This window comes from Abrus precatorius, unplaced genomic scaffold, assembly GCF_003935025.1.
Source record: "Abrus precatorius isolate BTA unplaced genomic scaffold, Abrus_2018 Scaffold8, whole genome shotgun sequence".
NCBI classification, from domain to species: domain Eukaryota; kingdom Viridiplantae; phylum Streptophyta; class Magnoliopsida; order Fabales; family Fabaceae; genus Abrus; species Abrus precatorius.
This window is the reverse complement of record NW_020874428.1, coordinates 28,470,604-28,486,384: the sequence shown is the minus strand read 5'-3', so window position 1 is coordinate 28,486,384 and position 15,781 is coordinate 28,470,604. Positions and strand designations below refer to the sequence as shown.

General features: G+C 31.5%; 2 protein-coding genes across 3 annotated transcripts; both read left to right on the top strand.

Annotated features, from left to right (window-relative positions):
- Positions 1 to 425: 425 nt before the first annotated feature.
- On the top strand, positions 426 to 3,928 carry LOC113847515 (glutathione S-transferase zeta class). 2 transcript variants are annotated; one of them, XM_027476676.1, is made up of 11 exons: positions 426 to 514; positions 594 to 684; positions 775 to 831; positions 919 to 1,004; positions 1,078 to 1,149; positions 1,293 to 1,346; positions 1,504 to 1,579; positions 2,323 to 2,384; positions 2,682 to 2,741; positions 3,616 to 3,735; positions 3,860 to 3,928. In XM_027476676.1, the coding sequence occupies exons 1-10, from the start codon at positions 512 to 514 to the stop codon at positions 3,712 to 3,714; spliced, it is 660 nt and encodes a 219-aa protein (XP_027332477.1). In that variant the 5' UTR covers positions 426 to 511; the 3' UTR covers positions 3,715 to 3,735; positions 3,860 to 3,928. The 2 variants fall into 2 exon arrangements, with proteins under 2 accessions (XP_027332477.1, XP_027332476.1); XM_027476675.1 differs by having other exon boundaries at positions 435 to 514; positions 594 to 831.
- A 4,687-nt stretch (positions 3,929 to 8,615) lies between these two features.
- Positions 8,616 to 15,539, top strand: LOC113847512 (probable leucine-rich repeat receptor-like protein kinase At5g49770). The gene is made up of 19 exons (XM_027476666.1): positions 8,616 to 8,727; positions 9,155 to 9,272; positions 9,358 to 9,429; positions 9,677 to 9,751; positions 9,850 to 9,921; positions 10,128 to 10,289; positions 10,399 to 10,473; positions 11,544 to 11,615; positions 11,690 to 11,761; positions 11,860 to 11,928; positions 12,098 to 12,172; positions 12,251 to 12,322; positions 12,490 to 12,630; positions 12,732 to 13,177; positions 13,277 to 13,438; positions 13,521 to 13,657; positions 13,930 to 14,149; positions 14,398 to 14,624; positions 14,919 to 15,539. The coding sequence occupies exons 1-19, from the start codon at positions 8,649 to 8,651 to the stop codon at positions 15,330 to 15,332; spliced, it is 2,760 nt and encodes a 919-aa protein (XP_027332467.1). The 5' UTR covers positions 8,616 to 8,648; the 3' UTR covers positions 15,333 to 15,539.
- The last annotated feature ends 242 nt before the right edge of the window (positions 15,540 to 15,781 follow it).

Here is a 15,781-nt window from a genome sequence, read left to right as displayed (position 1 = left end):
ATTCTTGTTTTCTTGTTTTTATAAATTATGCTGACTAAGTTATCATCAATTTACATGCTTGATCTATATAATTTATACTTGTTATTTTTCTACTATACAATACCATAATCATTTATTTTAATTTTTTCTTCGCTTTTTGTAAATCAAATAAAAAAATTATTCTTTCTCCTTTTTCTCAAAAAAACTACATATTGCCTTTTGTCACCTTTGAATATAGAACTCTAGGTATGCTATTAATGAAAGGAAATGTATATTCCCTTTAAATATCAAATTTGTTTTTCTAAATAATTATATTTAATTTTGAATATTTTAAACATTTCCTATATTAATTTATATATTTGAATTCTATATTTTTATTAAATTTATTTTTAAAAATTTAGAAAATAATTAGTAACAATAATAACTTGTAGTTGAATGAAGTCGACAAATGAAGTCCGTATTAAGGTTGATAACTGAAGATAACAATATTGATAGTTGGAAGCATTGGGACGGCACCAAGCGTTAGGTAGCAATGGTATGCAATGGAATTTGACTTGCTGCGTTATCGTTGATGATCGATGATTATACAATGAATAACTGTTCCATTTGAATAGGCGAACCAAGAAGAAGATAGCAAGCTGAAGCTGTATTCGTATTGGAGGAGCTCTTGTTCCTTCCGAGTCCGAATCGCTCTCAACCTCAAAGGCCGGTATTTTCTCTCTCTCTCACTCACACGCAACACTTTCTTTTTTCATCTCTCTCATACCGTGATAATTTGCATTGCGTTGGATTCAGGACTCAAATACGAGTACATAGCAGTCAATCTGTTGAAGGGAGAACAATCTCGTCCTGGTTTCTTCTTCATACCCTAACCTAACCTTTTCAATTTGTAAATTATGCATTGATTAATGCTTTGATTTATCTTCTTTTCTTTTTCAGAGCTTCTCCAGCTTAATCCTGTTGGTTTTGTTCCCGTTCTAGTGGATGCCCATGTCGTTCTTTCTGACTCTTTCGCCATTATTATGGTATGCTCACTCCAAATGCTTTCCTTTTCCTCTTTCTCTCTCTTCTAATGCATTTCTCTACATTTCCACGCAGTATTTGGAGGACAAGTATCCTCAGCATCCTTTGCTCCCTCGTGATATTCATAAAAGAGCAATCAATTTCCAGGTCTTCTATTGTAATTCATGATCCACATTCTCTTTTCCTCAAATTAAGCTGCTTCATAAGAGTGTGCTGTGTGGAGTTTCATAAGCTATATATTAGAATCCCCCCCTAATATGTGGATTCTCTTCTGTTGATTTGGTCCGCAGGCTGCTAGTATTGTTTCCTCAACAATACAACCACTTCAAAACCTGAGTTTACTGGTATGTTATGTATGCCATTTCTTCTTTTTCTGAAAAATTTCAATATTATTGTTATTGTTATTGGTGTTGTTTTTAAATTTATTTGTAAGAAACAACCATACGTTGATGCTAGAGTGCATGTGATATGTTTGTACTTATCGTGCTTTTCTATTTGCAGAACTACATTGGGGAAAAAGTTAGCCCTGATGAAAAACTTCCTTGGGCCCAAAGTGCAATTAGAAGAGGCTTTACAGGTGAGGTTTGACTAACTTTTTTGTACTGCACTTTAGAGAGAAATAAATAAAAAACTGCAAAAAAGAAAGTTCTGAAGTTAAGGGTCATGCATTTGTTTCAGGTTAGACAGTTTACTTTGATATACTAGCTTATTTCCTATGATGACAGATCATTCATTAAGCAAGGTTTGCTTTCCCAGTCTGTGGTTTTATAGACCCCGTTTGTCCAAAAGTTAAGAATAAGGGCCAAAGTAGCTTATATCTAAATGACCCCATTAAAATGGAACTTATGAAATGGACAAGAGAAAGAAAAAGAGATGCATGATGATAACCTATTCTAGCCAATGTTCCAAATTACCTCTAAGTTGATAGTTCGTCGGAGTTGAACCATTGTTAACCAGATGTTTTGCTGATAGTTGACATCTGTTACAGTCAGAACCTCAACTATGTTTTTATGAGTGTTCCATTAAGTTCTAAATAGTAATGCACATAGAAAGATGGCGTGACTAATGCAAATCTGACTTGAACCTAAAAAAAAATATGAAGTTGATCTTTGGCATTGAGCGTTCAGCTCTGAACTATCTTTTGACAGACTAGCATGCCTGTTAATGGTTGAAGAAAATGTTCACTGTGATATTTTGTTCTCCCTCCTCCCCACTCTTACTGATGAGATGGACTCTGTTTGTATTGTGCCCTTCCATACGAAATACAGATTTCAGTTTGTTTTTGGTTTATTCAAATGCTGTTTATTGCTTGTGTTTCAGCACTCGAAAAGCTATTGAAAGACCACAAAGGAAAATATGCAACTGGAGATGAAGTTTTCCTGGTATGTTGCTTGTCTTGGAATTTAGTCATTTGGAAATCTTTTAAGGGATAACTCCTTTTCAAGGGTCCAGTAGCCTTACAATCTTGACTGGTCTTATCAAACATTTCTGACCATGGAATACAATGTAAAAGATGTATTTGTGCTCTGATATTTTGGATTACAATTAGAATGAAACTCAACTCCAAAGTCAATGGTCACAAGGGTTCAAAAATTTATAGGATTAACTATTGAAACAAGCAATGATGCACTTGCACATCCTAGTTATTTATAATCTAACAAGGTGGTTATCATTTTCAGGCAGATATATTTTTAGCCCCACAGTTACATGCAGCATTCAACAGATTCAACATTCAAATGGTAGTATTCTGTTCCTTCTCATCTATATCTTTTATGTCAGGAGAATAAATGATGGTGATAAAATGTGTAACTTTAGATGGCTTCATCTAGTAGGATAAGACTTGGTTATCATCATTGTAATAAAATGTGTGACTTGTATTGCTATGGTAGTATCGCTATAGCCCCTTTATCAAGGATGTGATCTTTATTGTCTTCTCTATTCTAATTAAAATTTTGGTAAATTAAAATTCTCTCTTTGTAGTTTCACATTTTTTTTTTCAACTTAGGCCCTATACATTTTTTTTTGTCATTAAGCCCCCTTAAAATTGGGTTAAAATAAAAAAAATGCTATAATCATGGTTAAAATCGTGTTTAATAAGCCTAAGATACAAAAATCGAAGTATTAGGAAGGGGTTTTAGTGAGACAAAAAAATATAGCTAAGTTGTGAAAATGTGAAACTAAAACAGGGTGAAATGTAACTTACCCTTAAAATTTTAATGCAAGGCTTAGCCTTGTGTTTTGTCCACTCTCCAAACCAATATAGACTATGTATTGCCTATAAGCTTTAGCTTTTAGTTGATATAGATTTTACCTGATTGTCAGCCCTTTATTGTTCAAATCAAACTAATAATGTGAATGTGTCAAATGAAGAATTGATCTTAGTCAGATCAGTTTGATAGTCTGTAAGATTTCTTAGAAATTCATGAAGTCAGCTTAACCTTATAAGAACCGATCAGTTATAAATAGATTTATTGACATTATATCTTTTATGAATTTTGATTTTTTTATTTTATTTTATTTTTTAATTTGCAAAATCTTTGGTAGTATGTTAAATTGCATTTCCCAAATTCATCATTTGACAACTTACTTTACTCCTCTTTATTGTCCAAGCAGAACGAGTTCCCTATTCTATCAAGATTGCATGAGACATATTATGAGATCCCAGCATTCCGGGAGGCTCTACCAGAGAACCAACCAGATGCAGTACATTAGTTGAACCATAATTTGGGACTGGTAAGCTATCTCTAAAGCACTTGGGAAATATTTCATGTGTCAATATTTTATATTATATCAATTTTAATGGGCTTTTTAAATGGGCATAGTTTTTAATTTTCAATCCTTGATTGATTGATCCCAGAAACGTGGCCTGATATTAAGTTCGAGAAATTCCAGCAGGAGCTACTGATTCAGCATCTGGTTGAATTTGCAAAAAATAAAATACGATACTTAAATGTAGCAATAAGGTTGCCACGTGCATTGTCATGCACAGTGGAAAAAACAGTGATTTGGATTATAAGTTTTCCATTCATATTTCCCAGTTAATTTTGCTTGATGGATTGTTGGTCATGTATTTAAGTGGCGATTGAAACAGCTAATTTGAATTTATGATAATGATTTGTGACTTTTTTATTAATTCATTTTAATAAATCCCTGGTAAGTATTTTAGTAACTTGTATATTGGTACTCATTGTTTTTTATTAAAACCCAAACGTTAAAAGTAATTGAATACCGTTTCAAAACCATGTAGCACAGATCCAATCTTTCCCACACCATAGACAAGACAATCACCTTCTCTCCGTTGTCAACCATTGACAATCCAAAAACCCATAAACCACTGGCACCACAACCACGTCATCATTGAGCCTGCATCATCATTCTTAGCCACCATGAACAGCTTTACATCAAAATTGCTACCATTTTAGAATCCAAACAGCCATTCCCTCCTTAATTTAAACTAGCTCTGTAGACATCACCACCACACTGAACATGCACAAGCAGCATACCTCACCACTTTAGACCCCAACTTTTCATCAAGATACACATTCCATCCCCACATCAGCATCTGCAATAGTATAAATTTGCGAATAATGAAGAATTTGTGAGCGCACCTTGTTCTTGCTTAGGCCACCTCAATAGTTTCTTCTGTTAAATAAGATGTAGATATACCTCTACTTTATTTTTCAAAATTATAATGTATAGTTGCATAAATAAAATTGCTTATTAGAGAAACAAGTGATATACAGTGTTCTATTATATTTTACTGTGTATACATAATTTGATCATCAATTGTTGTGCATAAAATTATTTATTACTGGCATCCGTACAATAAATAATATTCTTCACTTCATTACCATAATAATAAAAGAAACAAAAAAGTTAGTTAAAATTAAAATTTTGAGTTCGTCAGCTAATTTAAATTTAATTTATAACTCGTCATATTAATTTTAATTTAATTTTCATGCTTTGAATATTGTAATTTTATGCAGAAGTTACCAATATTTGCTACATAAAATCTTGAGAAGGAGTGAAAGAATAAAGAAGTAACTATTGTATTTGACATAAATATTAAAATAGATTTACTATAGATTATGATATTTTTTATATTAAAATTACACTTATATAAGTGTTATAAATTCAATAAATTCAAATATTTATTCTATAGACTTACTAACCAACCTATTATACAGGTCATAAGTAATCAATCTTAACCGTAAATGTATTTACTGTATTATAAGGTTTAACAGACTAAATCCTCACTTAAGAGCATGGATGCACCATATTTGTACGATGTAGAGGACGATATAAGTATTTTAGTCAGATTTAAAATTCTTGGACCTTAGCTATTATAGCTCCAGCTCTTTGTGGAGTGTCTTTTTATTGATTAACTGCATAATACCATCCCTTTAGTGTCCTCCAAATTACATTAGTAATACGAGTCTTGTTTTAATTTCTTAATCAGTGCCCTGTAGTTACTAGTTAGCATTTTCCTAGTAATATTAGTGTCTAAAATGCAGAGTTAATCATATTCCCGAAGTTTAAAATCTGTTTTACTGGTAAGATTTCTCTGGAGTTCATGACTTTCTGGTTCTTACGACTTATTGACTATTCAATAGCTGGTAAATTTTTTTGCAATCAACGTTTTAAACATAGAAGTGGCCTTTAGAAAAAAACGCGATCTCTTTATAATATACAAAATCTAAGGCATATAATAACATTTATTACCTAAATTCATCGTCCCTTTATTATTGTTCAAACAGAAGGAATTTCCTACTCTATCAAGAAGATTATATGAGACATATAATCAGATCCCAGCATATCGGGAGGCTTTGCCAGAGAACCAGCCAGATGCAGTACATTAGTTGAACCAATAATTTGGGAGGGTAAATGATCTCTACACTACTGCACTTGAGGCAATCTTCTATAGCCATTTATTTATTTATTTTTGCTAGTTATGTTCATGTGCTGAAGGCAATATTCTAGATTATACAAATTATAATTGGATTTATGACTTTGAGCGGCATATTTAAGTTTTTAATTAATTGATCATTGATCACATAAATGTGATCTGATATTAATCTTTCGAGAGTATATAAGTTGCTTATTTTTCTGATAAGGTTGGCAGGTACAAATATCATGGATGATGGATAATATTGATTTGGTTGTATGGCTAAAAGCCTTGTGATTATTTTCCGTCTCCTGTTGCTACTCAGCATACTTTGATGCATAGTTCATACAGGTCATATACTCCTACCATTCGATGACGATAGATAATAGTGATCCATATGAGCTTGGAGTGTATGTTTAAAGCCCTAAATAACAAATGAACACAATAATCAAATTAAATTATAAAATAAAAGAAAAAAAATTTCACTATTTGATGAGAGAAATGCTTATATTAAATGCTTGACTGTATTTTGAAAAGAATGATCTGTTATGAAATGACCTGTTTGATAAATTGATTTTTTGAATAATCAATCTTCTTGTAGTGTCCATTATATCCTTGGGTGCTGCTATATTCTTTTAATAAATTTTTAATATCTTTTTTATATAAAATAAACATTAAATAAAATTTTTATTTATTTATTGTGTAAAATTATAAAAATACTTACTAATTTATTTATTTAATAATAAAAAAGTTATTTATAAATATAAAAGATAAGAAACTTTGGAATTATTTTTATATCTTCATCTTTTTTTCCCTGTTCTGACAGGGTATATATAATACTCTGATAACGGCAACTCAACTGTGTGACAGTAGTGGAGACCAAACAAGAAAACCACAAATGTTTATATGTGCGTAGCAATGGATTGAAATTCAACAAAAATCATCATAAAGGTTAATGGGTTGAAAAGTCTGGATAAGATTTTTATTTTTTGGTTGACGATAAGATGTAAAATTTGAACCACACTTGTTCATCGATTATACGCTTAATTCATTAATTAGTGTTTACCAATTCATAGTGACCTTATCACATTTCAGAAGTTTAACATTTCTCATAGAAAATTAGGATATTCTTTTAAGTGTTTTTTAAAAGAAAAATTATTGTTATTTATATAAAGTTGTGCATAAAAAATTAAAAGAAAAAAAAGGATATTTAACGATCTTTTTTTCTTTGTTTGAGTATTTAACGATCTTTTAAACTTTATTCTTTTCATTGTAGACAATTTAAATTTTACTTTTATTTTAATTGATTCTTAAAATTTTATAATCAGTCACTTTAAATTTTATTTAAATTATTTTTTAAACTTTTAAAATTTTGTAAATAGACTATTATTGATTAGGGATCAAAATTAGATCTATATTTGAGGACTTAAAAAATATTTATAAAAATTTACACATTTAATATTTTATATTTTTATCATTTTAATTTTACAAATCATTGTGTGTGGGTGTATAACTAATAAAAATATATGATTTTTTTGGAAAATTTTGAAAACTACAACATTGAAAATTTAATTTTATGAAGTTAATTGTTTCAATTATTCTAAACACTTATGTACGTTATATTATGTAATTAATTACTTTATTGTTTTTGAAGTTTAATTTAAATTTAATTAAATATATTTTATGATTAATATATGAAATAATTTTTTTTATTGAACTCAGGCGTAGATTATAAATATCTAATGCAAATATAAGTTTATTACCACCGAAAACGTGATCAAAGAAAAATTTTATTACCTCTAATGTTGTTATCCGGCTAAAAAAACAGATATAAGTTAGAGTATAAATAGTTTTTTAAATATAAATATAAACATAATAACATCTTCAATACAAAGCCAATGAACTGAAGTGAGAATTCATTGTCGTTGATAGTAAAGGGCGATGCGAGTCAACCTCTTTCATCGACCCTAACCTCATGTAGCCTTTTTAGACCTAATGTCTTCTATAAATTAAGTTAGAATTAAATTATTAATTAAAAATCATTTATTTATCATAGGTATAAATTATTTTTGAATATTTCGTAATAATTTATTTTCTAAAAACCAAAATGTAATAAAAGTTCTGAATTTAATTTTAAAAAAACTACAAAAGGAAATAATAAAAAAAATCACAATATTTGCTTGTGTTTTATATTTGATGTCCCTTCCTCTATTTACCTTTTCTCTTTATTTTCCCCCTTAAAACTGTTATATCATATTATTATTAGAGTTTATTTATTTTTTATACTATCACTAGTATAAAGAATTTTATATTATAAACTAAATTAAAACATATAATATAAATGTATTTAAAATTAGCTAATTTGTTGCGTGTTCACTGAAACGGTAAATGATAGACATAAGTTATATTGAAACTTTGTATTTGTTTTTCTGTTAATAAATATTTAACAAGTTTTACTTATTTAATATCTATTATATAGGAAAAAAATAAACATAAAAATTTCAACACGACAACGTGAGGGTATATCTTTTTCCCTGCATTTATTTCACTTCCCGCGGTTACTATTCGAGCTGTTTCATCACAAACGGTTGATTTATCGTGACACAAACTGAAAAGAACCTTAAATGCAGTTTGTGACTTGTTGACTTTTCAGATAGTAGTGAATAGTAGAAGTTGGATATCAAATTAAGGATTCATTATTTATATACTGAAAGTTATGAGAGTCATAATATTTGCTCTCTTATGTACTTCATAGCTGATAATGGGTGAAAAAGCAATGCTATATCTGGTGCTTCTCAGTTATTTGTTGGTTGCGGAAACACAGACAACTAATGAGGATTGTAAGTTCAGTTTTAACGTTATGTCCCTATATGTTAATTACATAATTTTCTTAGCATACGAATATCATCAACATACATGAAAATTATAAACCATATATAGTACTCAGTCTCTAGCTTTTTATTTCTAAATCACAAGCAACTCATCATATTATTCACCTATCTTATCCATAAAACTTTGTCAAGCTCTAGCTAAAATATACGGATATTAAAGGAGATCACTTGAGCAGTTTACTATAGTAGCATCTCCAAGCTATAGAAGCAGCTTAATTGTATAGCAGCTCTCTACTATTCACTATTTCAATTCAGTTATCTTCTGATCATATACGGCGTAACTAATCATGGGTGGAATGCTTGTGTATTAAATTTACATCAATGATTTAATTAATATATATACTCTTAATTTCTCTTGGTATAATTTTGCATGCAGTTACAGCTCTGATGTCTCTTACCAATAGCTGGCAGAATAAACCATTCAATTGGGAAGGTTTAGATCCTTGTAGTGGTTGGGATGGAATCAAATGCACCAAATCACGTGTTACATCCATGTAGTATCTCTTTTGAATGTTTGTTCCAAGTTTTTAACATGTAGAGATTTCACTTGAGAGATTAACTTGCTTGCTAGTATTTCAGAAAATTACCGGGCTTGGATATTAAGGGCGAGCTTTCCTCAGATATTGGGTCACTGTCTGAATTGGAGACGTTGTAGGTCTTCTATTGCTTTCTGCATGTTTTTGCAATATAAATTATGGATGTTACACACTTTTACTTTCCTTCTTAATTTATTAACGTCAATGTAGCCAATTATCAGAGGTCTTAATAATTTACAAGATCGTTTGGGCTGTATACCCAGGAATTACTATTTATGCTAGGCTACTACTATCTTCTGAAATAATAATAACTTATTATTATTTGATTCTTTTTTCTTGTTTCTGACTTCTTTTCCTTAAAGAGATCTCTCTCACAATAAGGGTTTAACTGGTTCACTTCCACATTCAATTGGAAATTTGAAGAAGCTGTCAAACTTGTAAGGGAAAATCGAATTTTGTAGTAAAGATTATAATCCAAAACTGAGTCGGCATGATCATTCCTAATTGAAGCGGTTATTTCTCATTTATCTTACAGATTTCTTGTTGATTGTGGTTTAAGTGGTCCTATTCCAGATGAAATAGGATCACTTAAGGAGCTGGTCTTCTTGTAAGGACTTCTCAATCTACCAGTATATTCATGTGAAAATTATTTTGTTATCTTTATCCTAAAATGACATTGCAAGTTAATTTAAATCTATTCCTCTTATATTCTGCGGCATGGTTCCTCCTAATATCATGCATCCTTCATTAATATTGAAATCATATCATGTTGCAGCATCCTTCATTAAGTTAACTAGTTCCTTTTAATGGCAGATCTTTAAATTCGAACTGCTTTAGTGGACGAATTCCGGCTTCTATTGGGAATCTATCAAAACTTAATTGGTTAGATATAGCTGACAATGAGCTTGAAGGACCAATTCCAATATCAAGCGGTGGTGCACCTGGCCTTGATATGCTTATCAGTACCAAACACTTGTATGTCCACTCTCTTATGTAATTGTTTGCCTTTACCCCTTTTTCTCAAACAATTATTTGGTTTGTGTGTGATAACGTTTGTCTTACATATATTTCCATTAATTTACAGTCATTTTGGGAAGAATAAGCTTTCAGGTACAATTCCACCACAACTTTTTAGCTCCGAAATGGCTCTTATACATGTGTAAGACCAGTCCTTATATTTTTCATCCAACTACATATTTTTATATTCTTTTACATAATCTTTTTTATCTTTATTTTATCATATAATCTATCATATCTTTATTTCTTTCTATCTTTCTGTTCCCATCATCTATTGCACACCCATTTAATAAATGTCAATAGATAATTTTTCCTCATCTACAGTCTGTCCATATAATTGAACGGGATGAGGACGTAAGTAGTTATACACATTTACGACACGGTTCTATTTATACAAAACTTTTGCTGCAATAAAGCACTTGTCAGTCCACACTCTTGACTGGGGTGAAAATACCATTTCAATCCTTAAAACATTGAAATATTTATTACAATTGTCTTTGAAAAATTACCATTTCTGTCCCTAGAAAATGAAAAAAATTAATCGATTTAATATTTTTAACTAACATTTAATTAATTGATACTTTAATATTTTTATTAAAGTTGAAAATGGTAATTTCCATTGGTTAACTAATGTAATTGATACCAAAATGATATTTCACTTGACTAACATTAGTTTTCTTTCTACTGTCTTTCTATAGAATTTTTTTTAATTACTATTAGTTTCTTTTGTTTTTTAGACAGTGGAGCCCCCCTCTATTAAGTTTGCATAGGTCCAGAGATTTGAGGGCTAATCATAGGCCAACTGTAGGTCAAAGCTCATATATTTAACTTAGCTAAAATTTAATTTTTTAAATTAAATAGATTTTAAATAAATAAATTTGACTTGATTCAAATCACATGTTGCCTATGTTCTTGATAAACAACCTAACCTATTACCATTCATGGGTAATTCAAATTAGGTAAGAAAGAGGAGAGGTTTTGTGAAATTTTTTTTACTTGTGGTCCTACATGTGTTTATCAAATTTTAGCATTCAGTTAAATAAAAAAGAAAAATGTGGTGAGTGGATGAATAACAATAAAATACTTTTCTAACCAACCTAATTAATAAAATTGTCTTTTTTATTCACATTAGCAACTATATAAATAGATAATTGTCTGACTCTAAAGTTACATAAACAGTATATCTATCTACGTGAATATTTTTTGAGGCAGGCTTTTTGAAAACAATGAATTTGAGGGCAACATTCCTTCAACTCTGGGACTGGTTCAGAGTCTGGAAGTGGTGTAAGTGTCTATAGCATATCCTATATTACATATTATAACTCCTCTTTGGCTCAAATATCATGCTGTGGCTACAGGCGCCTTGATAACAATATGTTAAGCGGACATGTGCCTCTCAACATCAACAATCTTACCAATGTTTATGAGCTGTAAGGATACCAAATAACATGCCAGAAAATGCTACCTATTTTCCTATGCTGTTGCTAACTGTTGCAAAAGTTTTCAAGTTTTTTTTTGTTCCCGCCAGGTACTTGCTCAACAATAAGTTGTCAGGCCCCCTTCCAAACCTTGAGGGAATGAACCAACTCATCTACCTGTAATTACTAACTCATGATTATATCATCATCCCCATTATTATTGTTACTATTATGATGATGGTGATGTTGTTGTTACATCATAATGATGATTATTATGATTTAATTTTGTCATTCAAAGTATGTGTTGTTTTTAAAAGAATGAGCAAATATACAAAATCTATTTTGAAGGGATATGAGTAACAATAGCTTTGATGCATCGGATTTTCCAGCATGGATTTCTAGTCTTAATTCTCTGACAACACTGTAAGTCTTTTTCTACGCACTGATTTCACCAAGTTGTCTCAAGTGTCAACGCTTAAACGCAGCTGTTTTTCATGACAGAAGGATAGAAGATGCAGGAATTCAAGGGCAGATTCCTGATTCTTTATTTAGCCTTTCAAAGTTAAAGAACGTGTGTGTACCTACCAACTATCTCTTTTGACTTTCCACATTCCAATACAATAGATGACAATTCATGCTAAAAAATTAAAAGAATCTAAACCCAAGAAGCTAATTCTTGTTTTTCTTTTATTATTGTGAATTCGGGACCAAAATATGAATGTTTTGACGTGTGATCATAGGATGCTACAAGACAATAGAATAAATGGAACTTTGGACATTGGGAACACCTACAGCAAGCAGTTACAACTTATTGATTTGCAGAATAATGAAATTGACGACTTCAAGCAACAAGATTTGGTAATCTCCGGGCTCAAAATAATGTAAGCCAGTAAGCCATCATTGTTACTAAGTGATTTGCTTACATTTAAGAAATTCAAATTTACGAAATCTTGATGGTAACTGAAGACAATTTTACATTCAGACTTGCCCATAACCCAATTTGTGAGGAATCAGGAGTGACAAAGAGTTACTGCTCCATCCCAGGACTCAGTACACCATTTACCAAAACAAAGAATTGCCAACCTGCCACCTGCAGTTCAGATCAGGTTTTCAGTGCCCATTGCAAATGCTCATATCCGTATACAGGAGCTTTAAGGTTCAGAACACCTTCTTTCTGGGACTGGGAAAATGAAACTTCCCTCCAGGAAGATCTTATGCATACTTTTCAGACTTGTGGTCTACCAGTGGATTCAATTTCTCTGAGCACTCGTAGTAAACACCCATCTCAGTATCTTGAATTCACCTTACAAATCTTCCCATCAAGCCATGATCATTTCAATCAAACAGAGATTTTGAGCATAAGTTCGGTACTAAGCAACCTGACTTCAGAGGCGTTTTACTTTTTCCCTGATGAATATGGACATTATGGTAAGCTGGTAACTATTTTCCACCTGTTAGATTAATGGTTGTTATTTCTCCATGATAACATAGTTAGTCCTTTTTGTCTCTTGCAACCTCATCATTTAGAAGAACCCAATGAGGCAAGTAAATCATCAAAATCTGGCATCATAGTTGGAGCAGCAGCTGGTGGTGGTTCTGCCCTGCTTGTGTTACTACTCCTCTTAGGTGGTTATGCTTTCTGGCAAAAGAAAAGGGCGGAAAAAGCAATCCAACAAAATAATCCATTTGGTAAGATAAATAAATTATGTACGTAGCTTCTGCTGTTACGTGGAATCCAAGTTTGCTTAATGCTCAGTTCCATACATTGCAGGACGTGGGGACCCAAGTGACAGCAATAGTATCATCCCTCAGTTAAAAGGAACAAGGAGATTCTCTTTTGAAGAGATGCAGAAATGCACCAACAAGTTTTCACACGCTAATGATATTGGATCTGGGGGATATGGAAAGGTCTTTAATATTTCTTGTTATTAAGTGCTGCGAATGTTTAGCTACGTATGAAACAAGTTTCCATATAATCATACAATTACACAATAAGTTTCCCCGGTTCAATTTGGTTTTTCATTTTCACAATATGAAAGGAACTCTTCCTTTCAAATTTTTTTTATTTGTTAGTGTGTTTGGTAAGCTTCTCAAAGTATACTTCATTATGTAATCAAGGCAAAATTATGTGCCTAAAGTTTAACAATAGAGTCTGGTGTCTGATTGTTTAATGTTCACAGGTTTATCGGGGAGTTCTACCCAATGGACAACTAATAGCCATAAAACGAGCTCAAAAAGAAACTATGCAAGGAGGGCTCCAGTTTAAAGCTGAGATTGAGCTCCTATCAAGGGTCCACCATAAGAATCTTGTTAGCCTTGTGGGGTTCTGCTTTGAGCGAGGGGAGCAAATTCTGGTGTATGAGTATGTTCCAAACGGAACTTTAAAGGATGCTATCTTAGGTAAATTATATATATTAAACCCCTTACCATTGCTGAGATTAGAGTTTATACTTTATGGTGTCTTTGTTACTCAAACATACATGATTTGATGATTAAATAAGAGGGTATGTAGGTTACTGAGCTCTTCTATTGAAGCTGCCAGTTACTTAATAGATTGTTGTGACGGCATTTTTCAAATTATCGGGCCAAGAAAATGTTACTGATCTGGATTTGATGTACTGTGCATGTGATCAATGCATGGATATCAGGAGGTAAGTTGGACTGGACTAGACGACTTAAAGTAGCACTTGATATTGCAAGGGGCTTGGATTATCTTCATGAACGTGTCAATCCTCCTATCATCCATAGGGACATCAAATCAAGCAACATTTTGCTGGACGAGCGCTTGAATGCTAAAGTTGGTGATTTTGGGCTTTCCAAGCCTATGGTTGATTTTGAAAAGGATCATGTTACCACTCAAGTAAAAGGGACGATGGTTGGTACATTATCTGTTACACTATTACCCAAAAAAACACAATTGCATCGAATTTCAACAAATGGATGTACAATATGATTGACTTCATGTTTGCATTTTCATTAAAAAAAACTCATTAAGTAGTAAATTAATTATATTATTCTTACAAAATACCATTGGCTTTGAGAATTTCAACAAATTATGTATACAGAATGAGAATAGCATTATCTATGTAGGCACATACATAACAATGCACTTTCTGTGATGATAAATTATATAAATCTAAACGAGAACCAACTTATTTTCTTGATGTAGGGATACATGGACCCAGAGTATTATACAAGTCAGCACTTGACAGAGAAGAGTGATGTTTATAGCTATGGAGTGCTAATGTTGGAGTTGATAACAGCAAGGAGACCAATAGAACGAGGAAATTATATTGTGAAGGTGGTTAGGAATGAAATTGATAAGACGAAATACTTATATGGGCTTGAGAAAATTCTGGACCCAAACATTGGTCCAGGGTCAACATTAAAAGGTTTTGAGATGTTTGTGGATCTTGCAATGGAGTGTCTTGAAGATTCACGTGATGACAGGCCTACAATGAATGATGTGTTAAAAGAAATCGAAACTGTGTTGCTGTCAATTGGGTTGAACTGCTCAGTTGAATCAACTTCATCTAACTATGACGAGGTAAGTGTCCAATTCTCACCATCCCAACAACATTGAGTATCTTGCTTCAAGTGGCTTACTTCATCTATAATTGAGCCTAAGGTGTTGGATTTTGTTACAAAGTATAGCCGAACATGGTATAGATTGGGTTGTATATTAAATCCTTGAGGCTTCTGTTAATATTTATAACTTACCAATGTTTTTGTTACATACAGTAAATATTACTTTGGAATTTATAAGGAAATGGTTTGTGTTTTGGGTTTGCTATTTCCTAGTTTTATGACAAGTGTTGTTGATTGATAAACTTTTTAATAAGTGCACCAAATTGATAAAGTAACAAAATAGAATTATCTTTCACAGATATTAATATTAAGTGTCAAATCACAAGAATATTATTAGTTAGGTAAAAAAGATAGTTATAATATAAATTGAAAAATTAAATAAAGTGCAGAATAAAAAAACATAAATGCTGGAAAACTATAATTAACTATGAAAATGACATTTCA